At 35.5% G+C, this 14,698-nt stretch overlaps 1 protein-coding gene across 2 annotated transcripts in view; it reads right to left on the bottom strand.

Annotated features, from left to right (window-relative positions):
• TSPAN5 (tetraspanin 5) overlaps positions 1-14,698 on the bottom strand; it is a 205,531-nt gene that overhangs the window by 26,674 nt on the left and 164,159 nt on the right. For both annotated transcript variants that reach the window (XM_069094316.1, XM_069094308.1), the window contains exon 2: positions 13,885-13,935. In XM_069094316.1, coding sequence (XP_068950417.1) covers positions 13,885-13,935 — 51 coding nt within the window. The remainder of the gene's footprint in view (positions 1-13,884; positions 13,936-14,698) is intronic.

Raw genomic sequence — 14,698 nt, 5'->3', positions numbered from 1 at the left:
TTTCTATTACCCCTACTATGTGCCAGGCACTGAGCTGAGTGTTTGGGAAGGGAAGCAAAAAGGAAATAAGCTTTTCTATTACCCCTACTATGTGCCGTGAATGTTCCAAAACATTTGACCCAGTGATATCACTACTAGGTTCCTACTTAGCTTATTTTTAAGAGTTATATTTGTTATGAGGGTTTAACGTTTTGGTTTTTGTTATTGTTTTTGACACTAAATGGGGGGGGGGGGGGACAGAGAAAGGAAGAGATGTTACCTAACTATTACATTGATGGACTAATTTTTTTGAACCCCAAACGGAAACTTCCACTTGCAGCTGGTTTATCTATAGCAATGAAGAGGGAGACCCAAAGAAAAGGATGAATGATCCAAAGGAAACAATTATTTCATTCTTCTAATCTTTTGTCTTCTAGGACTAACTCCACATTTTTTTTCCAGAATTATAGAGTGCCTAACAAAGATGGGCTAGTCATGTGGTGAGGGAAAGAGATTTCAGGCAATCAGTCTCTACAACTGAATGACCCAGAACACTGAGGCCGCCATTAGCCAACAAAATGTTTCATATAATGGGAAAAACAACAGATTGGCAAAGTTCTCTGTAGTGTATCCAGTAAATGGGATCATCAACAAAGAAGTAGCTTTGTACTGTTACGTCTCTTACCCTATTCAACACTTCAGCAACCAATGGCAAAATGCAGGCCTGGAGGAAAATAATGACTGCATTTTAAAAATAAATAATCATAAACAAGCTTAAATATCAAAAAAATCAATTTTTTAAATTATGGTTTATATTTGAATAAAAAATTTCAGTATATGAAATATCCCCTAATAATCTGTTAGTCCCTCCCTCTGAGTCTCACTTTTCTTTGTTCATCCATTCCTATACATTTTATATGGTCCAAGTCTGTACTCTGTTCTCCTGGTTCTGCCTTTTAAAAAAAAATTACTTACTAAGTTTTTCCAGATCTCTTCATGTCTTTCAGAGCTATCAATCTAAATTTAAACTATTACATGACTACAGTTTAATTCAGCCCATCATTGGACATTTTGGATTTATTTCCAGTTTGATTATTTCCCCCACGATTATAAATTATGTCTATATAAACATTTGTTAACAGATAGCACTTTATTTCTTTTTGATAATACTTTCAGGTTACATTTTCAATTATGGGTCAAAAGGTATGATTTTTTAAAAAAATGTTCACAATGTACTGCAAGATTTCTCTCCCAGAAAGATTTCAAGGTCAATTTCACTGGGATTGTATGTGCTGTTTTCCCACAAATCCATTAGTACTCAGTGTTCACACATTTAATCATTTTAGTCCATTTGGTGATTGTGAGGTGGCACCTCAAAGTTATTTTAATTAACATTTGTAAGCAAGTGAACATGTTCTCCCAAGAGATCAGCTATATGTGTTTTCTTCTATGTGAACAATATACTCATGTCCTTTGAATATTTTATCTATTAGATACTGTGTCGTCCTTGAATATTTTAAACAATGCCTTATTGAATTTTTGTCACAATTTTATTCATCATATTAGGCATAATTCTGATATATGCTTGGATGTGCTCATCAGTTAATTTTTTTTTTCTTTTTGGAGGGCAATTGCGGTTAAGTTACTCGCCCAAGGTCACATGGCTAGTTTTTGTGTTAAGTGTCTGAGGCTGAATTTGAACTCAGGTACTCCTGACTCCAGGGTCAGTTCTCTATTCACTGCGCCACCTAGCTGTCCCACATCAGTTAATCTTTAGGAGACAGACAGTACATTTGGACAGTAAGTTGGACCTGGAGTTAAACAGGAAAAGGAAAGTGGCTGCCATATTGTCTTTGGGAAATTACAAGGCTCCTTAAAAAGACCATCAATGGAGGCCAAAGGAGAGGCACATGGTGGGTATGATCAGGTTACAACATAGAACCAATTAGTAACTTCAAAGAGAGATAGGAGCAAAAGATGTCCTCAGCTGTATGCAAGGAAGAGAAAATAGGCGGGTGAGGGATGACCAAGGGACCATCAGAGAGCTCTGGGGATATCCTTGCTATGTCAGAAAAGGCCTCCTCAACTTTGAACAAATCCCCGGAGATTGTGCGGACAAGAATACCACACAAATGGACTGAGATCCATATCCCCGAAGGGAACGTCTAAATCTCTGGGATTCTAGGTCCATGAGTAACAGGATCACTGATTCTGTTGTGTTTGTCCCTCATTCTTGAAGAGGACCATGGCATCAGGGAAATGATGACATGACTTGCAGTTGACTTTGATTTGAGTGAGGGAGGGCTGTGCAAGGTCCCCAACCTCACTTTCTCCTCCAGAATCATCTGGCTCCATTAACCTAGAACTAGAGGCAATCTCAAAGGAACCTTATCTAGTATAATTGGTATCATTCACAGATGGAGAAATTAAAAGCTTGGGGAGATTAAGTGATTTGCCCAAGGTCATATGGGTAAGAAGCAACAGTAGGATTTGAATTCAAGTGTCCTGCATCTGGAGCCAATGTTTTCTGAGTCATATTTCTTTAACTGTAAACGAGTGCTTCCATTTTGTCATCAATAATTTCTTCACCTTATTGCTGTTTATTATTCTTACTCTTATTGTTACATATCCAGACCTGTAGTTCTACTGGCATACAAGAACTCCTACTAAAGAAACTCCCTTTACTGACATAAATTGGAAACCCCTATAACTTCTAGTCTTAAGAGAGTTGCCTGAGGCATTAAGTAACTTGCCTATGGTCACAAAGTTAAAGTGTCAGACATAGGATTCCAACTGAGGTCTGACTTCAAGTTGGCCCTTGAGCCACTAAGTGATAGAAACTCTTGTTTATTAACAGATATTTATCTCCTTTCAAAAATGAGAGAAAAGTGTCGTGCTATTTTCTTCTGCCTTTTTATGGCTCATTGGAAAATGTTAAAATCTATGATATAGGTGCACTTAGTGTGAGAGACAGCTAACTTCAAAACCAGTAAAGCCTGGGTTGAAGGGCTGCCTCTGAAAAATACTGCTTGTCACCCTAGGCAAGTCTCTTACCCTCGAGGTATAGGTATATATATATGTATGTATGTATGTATGTATGTATAGGTATATATATTTCTTATATGTATATATTATATATCTGTATGTATATATTTTATTTATATTTTTACATATATAAGTATGTGTGTATATGTGTATATATGCACACATGTATGTATGGTATATATGTATGTATACAAATGTTTATACATGTATGTATGTGTATACACACACATTTCCATCTGTAGCAGTTTTATACATTTTTGGTTCCGTGAGCAGCAATCTTTATTCTCTTCTACTGATAAATTTTTTGTTCCAGTTCTACCTTCCTTTTATGGATCAAGTACAATTCTTCTTTTGAGAACTGCTTACATTCTTTGATCACCTATCTATTGAGAAATGAATTCTGGTCTTAAAAATTTGGCTTTGAGTTGTCAGTCTTCAATATAAAACCCTTATGTGAGAAATTCAATACTGGTTTCCTTCTAATCTTAAATGATTTAATTTCATCTTTACAGAAGATTTTCAGTGTCAAATAATCAAAATGACCTATTTTTGCTTTTGTAATTGCTTCTGTCCTTTATTTGGTTAAGCATGTATCTCTTTAAAAATAAAAGAATGTATCTCTTCATCCATAGCTATGAAAATTATATGAATTTCTTCTCTTCTACATTTTTGGTGGCATAAATTTTAATGTTAAGATCAAATATCCATTTTGAATTTATGGTAGAACATGGTGTAAAGAATTGGTCTAAGGCTAATTTCTGCCAGACTGCTTTCTAGTTTTCCTAGCATTTTATTTTTTTTAATCAAATAGTAAGTTCTCTCCTAAGTAATTTATATTATATGGTGTATTGAAACACTCAATTTTTAAGTTCCAATGTTTCACTTCTCCCTTGTTTAGTCTGTTCCATTGATCTACTTCTCTATTTTTTTTAAACCAGTAGCAAATGGTTTTGTTTTGTTTTGACAATTACTGCTTTCTAATATAATTTGAAACTGCTATTACCCTTTCACCCAGACCTTTTTTCATTATTTCCTTTGATAATCTACATTTTTTGTTTCTCTCAATGACTTGTTTTCACTTTATCACATTCTATAAAAGTATCTCCTCTGATAATTTGATTGGTCCAGCATAAAACCTGTAAATTAACTTTGGGTGCAAAGTCATTCTTATTATAGGATATATTATACTCAGGAAAGAGCAATGAATATTTTTCTAGCTACTTGTGTTCTTTATTTCTTTAAAAAATACTTTGTAATGGAATATATACAAGTATTTTATGTGATTTAGTAGATGGATCCCCAAATATATTATGCATTTTGAGCTATTTTAAATTGGATTTCCCCTTTTAGTATTGTCTCATATTTTGCTAATAAATGCTGTTGACTTTGGGATTTATTTTGTGGTCTGCCAGCTTCAGAGGGCTGGTATTGTCTTCACTAGTATCTCTAATGATTCCCTAGGACTCCCTAAGTAAACCATCATGGCATTAGCAAATAGGAATAGTTTGATTCCCTCCTCTGTCTTTACACCTTTAATTTCTTTCTCTTGTCTTATTATTATTGGTAGCATTTCCACAACTATATCAAATAACAGCAGGAAAAGAAGTCATCCTTGTTTTATTCCTTTATTTATTAAGAAAGTTTCTATTGAATCCTCATACAAAGTTTCTATTTTTGTGTTAAGTAGTGTTTTTATTGATTCATTGATTTTCTAGGTTTTTTTAGTTGCATGTCCTAATTCATTGTTCTGTTTTCCCTGTTAATGAAAGTGTGTATAGAAAAATAAATCTTATCTTAAGAACCACTTTGGATAAATGCCAAATGTTTTAATATGTTGTCTCATTGTTGTCATTTTCTTTTAAGAATTTGTCTCTAAAATTTATTTTTGACCTATTCTTTCTTTTTAAATAATCTGCTTAAGTGACTTGCCCAGGGTCTCACAGCTAGTAAGTGCCTGAGGTCAGATTTGAACTCAAGTCCTCTTGACTCCAGGGCCAGTGCTCTATCTACTGTGCCACCTAGTGGCCCCTGACCCATTAATTCTTAAGGATTAGTCTTCAAATGAGGTTGAATATTTTTTCAAAGTTTCTTTATTATCATTTTTATTGCTTCGTGGTCAATAAAGCATATGCGTAACAGTTCTTTTCCTGAATTTATGAGATTTTTATACCCAGAAAGAACCTGGTCAATTTTCTTAAAGATATCAAGGATAACTGATTATATATATATATATTCTTTTGATTCCTATTATCAGAGTGCTATAACATGTCAACTATTTTTATTATTACTATTATTATAATTAGCCTAGAACTGCAATTGTACCCTCATCAGCTTTTTTTTAAATTATGGGTTATGATGTTCTTGACTCAGTCTTTGTGCGTAGATTTGGTTTTATTTTATGAAGAAACATTAGTAGTTTGATTTACTAAATCTATAAATTGACTTTGAGTTTCGTCATTTTATCATGTTCATGCCATCCATCCATTGAATGTTCTTCTAATTATACTTCTTTTATTCTTTCCACTATAATTTTAGAGTTGACTATCCTTGACATGATGTACCATACTGTATATATATTAGGTAACTTACTTCACAAGTATTTTTCTTATTGTTATAAAATGAATTTACTTTAAAATTTTCTTTTCATGACATTTAAGTATATCATGTGAATGTAAATAATTTTAAGGATTTATTTTGTATAATGGCAACCTTGCCAAATTCATTATTTGAAACATTATTTTTGTTTAGACTGATTTCTTCTAAATATAGGATTATGCTATCTGAAAATTTTATTTTGACCTCTTAATTTATAATGTTAATCCTGTTAATATTGTTTTCTAACTTCACTGTGATTACTAAAATTTCTAGCATCATGTAAAACAGGAATAGATCAAGGATATACATTGCTTAATAAATTGATATGCTTGCAAGCATGAACTTTTAGTTTCTTCAGTCATTTTTTCTTTCACTTGCCATAGTATGTAATTTTGATGGGTATTTAGTTCATTTGTCCATTGTATATCATGCTCCCTCCGAGTTTCAAGTAGGTCCATCCAATCATAATAATGAAAAATCCCTCCATTTTACATCTGCTCACTGTTTTTCTCATGAAGGAATATTAGGTTTCCTTCTAGGCCAATTCTATATCTATTGACAGTCATATGACCACCTTGCATTCTATTTAATTACTTAGCATATATTTGTATTTATTTGCCATATATGTAGACATATACACACATTCATATTTATCTCATTAGAATATAAATTCCTGTAGCAGCAAGGACCCTAGCATACCCAGGGTGGCAGCCAACACAGGTTCTTAGCTCTACTTTCCTAAAGGAAAGCATCTCAAAATGGGTTAACAATCTTGCTTTAATCAAACATATGTCATTTACCTAATTCAGTGGGAAAAGGTCAGCACCCAGAACTTCAGAGAATACAGAAGTTACAAGCAGACAGAGAAACAAATCAGCAGACAGGCTTCTAGCTGTCTGAACATTACATCCATACCTAGTCAGTTACCAGAGAGGGAAGCATCAACATCTGGTTTTTCAAAGCTGGGGGGCTCAAAGGCTGCCCAGAATCTTGTCTGGTCAAATCACACAACTCTTCTCAAAGTGAGCCCCAAAGCAAAACCTCACATCAGTGTATATATAGCCTTCTCCTGGATCAGAGAATGTCACAACCCTCTTAACCCCACAGTCCAATCACAAAGTAACAAAGTGTGGGCATTCCTGAAAAACAAGCCTCCTACCACAGACTCCAGGTGACCATATTCAGACTATTAGGGGGCAGAGTATATTTTCAAAGCAGGGAAGGTTCTCAGAGTCACCTATGCCTTTCAAAGGGTCTAGGGGCAGGGAAGATCTTCAGATTCACATTCCCATAACTCCTTGAGTAAAAATTATTTCATTCTATGTATTTTTAACCTAATCTAACACAATATCTGGCACATAGTATGTGCTTAATAAATACATGTGATTGGTTGATATTATATTGATAGTTTTTCTGATGTTGAATGATCCTGCCATATTTTGTAAAAATCCTATTTGGTCAGGTCATAATGAATAATTTTTCTTTTTAAATGAATGGCTATAGCCTATTAACACCTTTTAAAAATACCATTTATTTGTATTTATTTAAACTGATCTATATTTTATCTTTTTAGGTGGTGTCTACTATGTTTAAAATTAATACTAAATTTGCCTCAGGAAAGTGGTTAGTCTGTCTATACATTTGTGAATAATTTAAAATACAGATTATTTGTTCTTCAAACTTTTGAAAAATTTTACCCAAGAATTTGTCTAGAACAGGTAATTTTGTGGGCTAATTCCCTAATGGATTGTCATAATTCTTTCTGAGACCAGTTGAGTTTATATTTAGTATTTTCTTATGATACCTTTCCACTAATGGGTCTAAATTGTGCTAATCACTTTAGACTCAAATTCTAATTTTATGATTTCTATTATAGTTGCCCAAGTTTATATGTCTCGTTTTGTTTAAATCTTAACTGCCGAGTACTAATAAGTTAAAAATACATGACTAAATCTCAGCCAATAAATCTAGCAATTCTTCTACTGTGTGTAGGTATCTCTTTGTAGACTCCTTGAGGACAGGAACTGTTGTCTTTTGTATCTTTGTGTATCCCTAGCACTTAGCAAAGCATCTGGTACCTTGATTTGTAAGCTTTTGTTCATAAATTCATCAAGATGATTTTGAGATTCTTTTGCTTTCAAATTGTATAGTCTGTAGGATATATAATTTGGGGAATGTAACCCTATTCTTTTAATGTATACTTTTGTCCAACTTTATCATTTTTCTCATATTATTTTTAAATAATTTCATTATAGTCAAACTTGTACTTTTATAGGTAAGTTTGTTTTTGTTTTTTGAGAAATGGAAGAAAACTTCTAAATTCCGAATTATAACTAAGTGACCCAGGTAGATAGGATTTCTTCATGCTGAGCTCCTATGAATTCTTTTCATTTTTAAGTGTTCAATGCCCATGGCTCTTTGAAAAAATATTCTTCCCTTAGGTCCTCAAGTACGGTATCTAGTTCTTGTTTCAAGAAGTCTCTGGAATCTTACTTAATGTAAGGGTTGAATTTCTTGCTTCATCAAATCTGTCACTTTGTCTGGCACATCCACTACTCACCTAGGTTCTGTTACATTCAGAGCTATTTTCGTTACCAGTGGATAATGTCATTTATTCTATGTGATGTTTCTTTTGATTTTTTCTATTGATGAATCTGAATCTTTAATAACTTGAGCACATTTACATTTCAATCTATCATAACTTTTCCACAGCTTTGTTGCATTGATTTAAACTATGTCTTAACTTTGTGGGAAGTGGCATTTTATCCCTTGGATCTCTTATAACAGAATTTTTTTTTTTTACTATATCACAAGTTTTCTTTATTTATTCATTATCTCCATTCAAAAGGTTCCAGGGACAAGAGGGGCTAGGTGTTCCAAAGGCAACCTGGGTGGGAGCTGCAGCTTCATGGATCTTGACTTTGGAGATAATGGCTAGAATTCCTACCCATGCTGGAGAAGAGTTGTAGCTGATTAAGTTTCTCTATAGAGGATGATACTGGGGGTGAGGGGATGGATGAGGCAGAGGCAAGGAGTTGTCCCCAGCTAGAGATGTGAGCTCAGACTGTGACAGTAGAAGACAGGCTGAAGGTGGGAGGTCTGTCAGGAACTTGTTAGAGGCCAGTGGAGTAGAAGAGTTGTGAGCTTGTATAGTTGACCTGGTGGACTTCAGTGGTTGGACATGGGTAGACCCCATGGTAACTGTGAATGTGCTCAGACACTCTGGTAACTGTGCTCTGGTCTGTGAGTGACCAGGAGCACGCTTTTCTGCACTGGAACTATGAGGAGGGTCCTAGAGGAGGAAGCTGTGAATATGGGGAAATACACTGACAGCTCTTAGATGCCCAAAATCGGGAAGGGAAGGGAAGATTGTTGTCCAGTTACCATGAATTGAGATCTGGATGAGAAGACAAGGATTAGCTTTGGTGACTTGAAGAAAAAACTATGAAACTGAGGAATGAATCTGCCGTGGAGGTTAGGGAGGAAACCTGACTGTCCAATGATGAGGTTGATGAATATTAGCATTTACATATACAGCTTTAAGGCTGGCAAAGCACTTCACGACGCTCTCTTTTTTTGGCTTCTGAGTTGTGCAGGTGAGAAGAAAGGACCTGGATCAAGGCTTGGTGAGAACTTCAGAAATGGGCACGAGGCACCTGAGTGTAGTCTGGCCCTTGGGAGAGAAATTAACTGGAGCCAGGACAGTTCTGCAGAATCTGCAGCATCTGTGCCTCTCTCCCCCATACTACATGAGGAGATTTAGATCATTTATTGTTTGTGTCTTTGTGGGGAAGGTGGAATTTTTAGGTTGTTGAGGTGATTTAAGTAGGGCTGAAAACCCTGTCTTTTCATTCAACCTCTTAATGAAAGACCTAATGATTATACTTATTAGGTGCTGAATCCAATATTGGTCCCAGCGCCAAGCAACAGGAAGAGGTAACCAATACCGCCCTCAATGCTTCTGTTGCTCTCATAAAAAAAAAAAAATAGGTAAAGCCTCAGTTATTAGGAAAGCTGGTCCTTCCAGCTGTGACCCAATTCAGGGATTTACCTTTTAGGTATTTTCTAAAGTAAATGTCACTTTATTGTACTCAGTGGGATTTACTGATTTCCTGGGCTGTATTTGAGCTCAGTAGAGACATCCTGCCCAGCCACCCTAAGCTGGCTACTCAGAAACTGTATCTGTTTTAGAAGTTGACCCAAAGGGTTGCAACAACATGTCCTTTGGAGTTACTATGGCAACTACACAGTATCTTCTTTAGAGTTTCCGCAGGGCTCCCAGGCTCATCAAATTATAAACTGGAGTCCAAGACCCACAGATCAAAGAATGAATTGATGTAAGAACCACAGCATGTATGCCCCTTCACAGGAGCAGAGAGGACAGCTTCCCATGCAGTCATTCCACTCTAATTAGAGAGGTGGAAGTGGGAAGTCCACATTCTCAAACTTGGCTGACATTCCCCCACCTCCCATCCCACCAACTCACTATCCCAGAGGAGGAAGGGACCACCATAGGTCTCTGTGTTTAAAATGTTTCATTAATGAAGTAGTTTAATACAGTGGAGCAAAACAAATCAATACATTATCCCTATCTAAAGATGTATGAGTCATTCTACACCTATAATCTACCATCTCACTGCAGAGACACACTTTACCATCTGAAGTCTCCATTAGTCATTCACCCAAGTCTCTCTGAGATCACGTTAGTTGTTCTCTTACTTCTACTGATACTTTGTATCAGTTCATAAATCTTCCCATGTTTCTCTGAATCCCTCATATTTATTATCTCTTATGAGCCACGAGAGTCATAATATTCCATTATATTCATGTACTACAATTTGTTTTCATTTTAATTTTTTTATTTAAATACTTTATTTTTCCCAATTACCTGTAAAAATAATTTTCAACATTTTTTTAGTTTTGAACTCCAAATTCTCTCCCTCTCTCCCTCCCTCACTTCCTCTCTCAATTTAATATAATATACCAGAGTCTGTTTAGGTGAGTGGTGGGGAAACTGTGGCCCTTTAGGTCCTTGAGTACAGCCTTTTGACTGAGGCCAACTTTTACAGAACGAATCTTTTTATTAAGGGGATTTGTTCTGTGAAGTTTGGATGCAAAGGGAAGCACTGGAGGACCTAGAGGGCCATATGTGGCCTTGTGGCCGCAGATTCTCTACCTTTGGTTTAGCCATTCCCAAATCCATGGGCACTCACATCCCCTCCAGTTCTTTTTTTTACTACAAAAAGTGCTACTTTACACTTTTTGAAGTATCAAAAAACCAGAAACAACTAGAGGGTCATCCATAAGGGAATGACCAAACTGTGAAAATGAATATAAAGAATTGTCACTGGGCTATAAGAAACAATGAATAAGAATTCAGAGAAGCCTGGGAAGACATATGAATTGATGCAGAGTGAAAAGGAAAATAACATAATTACTACAAAAATGCAAATGGAATGGAGAAAAATTGAAACTGAACACTATAATTTTAACAATCTAAACAACAATCACTAATTTTATATAGTGCTTAAATTTTGCAAAGCACACACACACACATATATACAATCTCATTTGAGTCTCAGAACAACACTGTGAAGTAGCTGACATCATTATCTACTTTTTTTTTTTTTGCCTTTTGGTGGGCAATTGGGGTTAAGTAACTTGCCCAAGGTTACACGGCTAGTTTGTGTGTGTGTGTGTGTGGGTGTTAAGTGTCTGAGGCCTGAATGGAACTCAGGTCCTCCTGACTCCAGGGCCGGCGCTTTTACTCACTGCGCCACCTAGCCGCCCCTATTATCTACTTTTTACAGATAAGAAAACTATGGCTGTGAGAGGGTGAAAGACTAGTCCACGGTCACATACCTAGTAAGTAACAGAAGCAGGACTCAAGCTTGGGTTTTGTACCTTCCCTTTTTTTTTTTCTTTTTGCCAGAGATGGAGAAATGATGGGAAAGAAATATCTCATATAATCTCAGACTCAATTGAAATGTTGGTTAGTTTTGTGAAACGGGCTCTTCTTTTCTCCTTTCTTTTTTATTCCCTTCTTCAAAGGGTGGCTCACTTAGGGACACAGGGAAAGGATATATTTTGTTAAGAAGCCAATGTAAAAAAAAAGTGTCAATAAAAAAATCAGGTGTTCAAAAAACAGGGCTGCTATAAATATTCTTTCATATATGGCACCTTCCCTTCTTTGACTTTGCTTGAATTTTAACCCAATGGTATAATTGGGCCAAATAGTATGCACAATTTGATGACTTTTTAGGTACAATTCAAAATTATTTCCCAGAGCAGCTGGGCCACTTCATATCTCCCCACAAACCTCCACCCACCGTGGACCATAGAACTCTCTTGATACTTACAGCTATCCCCAAAATCACTTCTCTAAGACTTCTCACTGTAACTAGTGGCATGATAGATCCAGGAGTTTTAGCAGGGATACAGTAAGTAACCAAGGGAAGGAGGGAGCCAGTGGAACATCTTTCCCTCTCCCGCCGAGCAAAACCAGCATTTTCTGATTTAGAGGGGAGAACCATCCTGACTAACTATTAGAAATACCACTAAATTGAATACTGTAAATGATAGGTTAATTAAAAAGACATGGCATCTGGTCCCACAATATGGAAGTGATGGAAGAGAAGCTTTCTGAACAGCAAGACATTTGAAGAAGACAGTGCAGTGTAGGAGTGAAGAAAATATAAAAGCCCTGGGTTCAGGTTCTCCCTCTAACACATATTGGTTGTGTGACCCTAAGGTAAGTCACTTAACCACTCCCTGTACCATGGAACTTTAAGATAAGACAAAGGCAAGTAGCAGCTCTGCATTGATGAAGGGAGTTTCCATAGCAGGAGTATACAGATTGAGTACACCTCCACAACAATTTTTTTAAAAAAGTTTTAAATTTGATACTTCCTCAGGGAGAAACTGAGTGTATCTGACCCTTTATGAACTTCCCTCATTAGTTGGAATGCCTCTTTGAACCTTAATCACTGATAGGAAGAAGTAGTCATTACATTTGAAGAAACCATTTGAACCATGTAGTGAAATAAAAAACAGTTTAATATGCCTTATTAAGATACCCCCGTGTGTATACACACACACACACACACACGCACACAAATAGTCAATTACTTAAGGCAAATAGATATTACAATTATATTCAAAAGAAAATTCCTTAGTTCTTGATTTGCACACAGGATAGGTCAAGGAAGGAGAACAGGGGAGGAATAGGTGGAAGGTGATCAACCAAGGGAAGTTTGCTAACCAGAATAGTTCTTCCAGCATAGCTAATAATAAAGATTTAAAAGTACATGTTAATCAGGGAAATTCACGGATGGATAAAATGCCATGGTAATATCAGATTGCTAAGAGAAAGGAGTTCATAGTTAATTATGGATTCCAAGCTCAATACAAGAGAGATTAAAGTATGAAAATTAAAACTTAGATGGAGTAAAACTAAAGGCCTGGAAAGGGGTGGGTAAAATGTTCAGAAGTCAATTACATGGCAAACCAAATGAATGAGTTCATCAGAACTATAATATTCAACATTTCCAGATTTTCCTTCATTATACAGGGTTTAAATATAAGTTCTGAGCAACATTTTTCATACTTAACAGTCAGCATCAAGCATTCATAATGTAAATTATTAATGTAGACTTCTCCCACCACACTATGTTGTTTCTTTAATATTTACAAAGTGTTCCATACCACATATATCTCCAATAATAGTTCTTGCTTTCAGTACTATCAAAGGCCCTTCTTTAATTCTCTCAATTTATCTAACACCGTGATCTACTACAAAAGCATCTTTATATTTTGAACACTCAACCTCTTTGCGAGCAGGGTTCTTTTTTTTAAATCTTTATTTTCTAACCACCTAGCACTTAATAGGTGCTTCCAAATGTTTGTATGGTTGATCCATCATTATTCCTTAAATCCATAAAGTCTACTTCTATGTTGCTGATAAAATTTTAACATATGTGGCTGTATAATATGTATGTATACGCATATATGTGTATTTATGTGAACACATGTATTTGTATGTAAGATGCTGGTTGTGCCAGTGATTGTTTTGGTACAGCTGTCTGTTAGGACGCTCTTTTTCAGCAGTCTTTAAAAAGATGTGATTAAATTATCTCGCAGAACATTTACTTATTGTTAGGTATACTTCTTTATATACAACTGCTAACAAGGAAAAAACAGAAAATATGAAACACAAAGTATTTGTAACCTCCACCAAAAGAAGGAATATCATTATATTCAACTTACTTTTTCATTCCATGCCCAGAGTCCAATTCCAAGAAACGCTATGCCCAAGAACTGAAAGAAACAAATAAAGCCATGTAAGTGGTGTATACAGATGACATTTTTATGGACATAAATGGAAAATTCAATTTCTTAAGCAATTCTTTTTTCACTTTGCCTGAAAAATCTACTTCTTTAACAATGTGAATTTCAGCCTTTCATAGGAATAGAAATCACACAGATCATTTCACTATTAACCAGGACTGAATGAAGCAATTTGGGAGGCTCAGGATTCTTAGGTATCTGGAGCTCCATCATTCTATTAGTTATGAATAGGTAACAAAAATCATCAATCATGCCTAATGTTTCCACATCGAGTATGAGGGGACTCTAAACTACAGCTATTGGTCTGACTACAAATACCCCTAGAATATAAATTCTTTGAAAGGAAATTATATACATATATTATACTGCTATATAAACAGACTTATGCATACACTGATTTTCAGATTTTTGCCTGAAAATGTACTTCCTCGAACAGCTTATTTCTTCCAATTAATCAGATGGTTTCTTGATTTTCATCATAACTACTCTCTCCATCTTTGTCACTTTCAGTGAATTTTCTTAATGAGAACATTTGCATAAACCCAATTTGGGGGAAGAAAAGTGTGGCTTACATTCAGAGCAATAAAGTATACTGTTTGGTTTTAGGAGCCATGATTTCCACTCATCTGCCCCCTTAATCTGTGCCTGATGATGATTTAGTTTATTTCAGACTCTGGATTAATCAGAAGACTTCTGAAAGCAACAGTGCTGGTTTTCAATATTGTAGGTACTT

This window comes from Petaurus breviceps, unplaced genomic scaffold, assembly GCF_028583685.1.
Source record: "Petaurus breviceps papuanus isolate PSGF00001 unplaced genomic scaffold, PetGlider_PUasm1.0 126, whole genome shotgun sequence".
In the NCBI taxonomy this organism is placed as follows: Eukaryota; Metazoa; Chordata; class Mammalia; order Diprotodontia; family Petauridae; genus Petaurus; species Petaurus breviceps.
The sequence above is the reverse complement of the archived record's forward strand: the minus strand, read 5'-3'. Positions and strand labels throughout refer to the sequence as shown.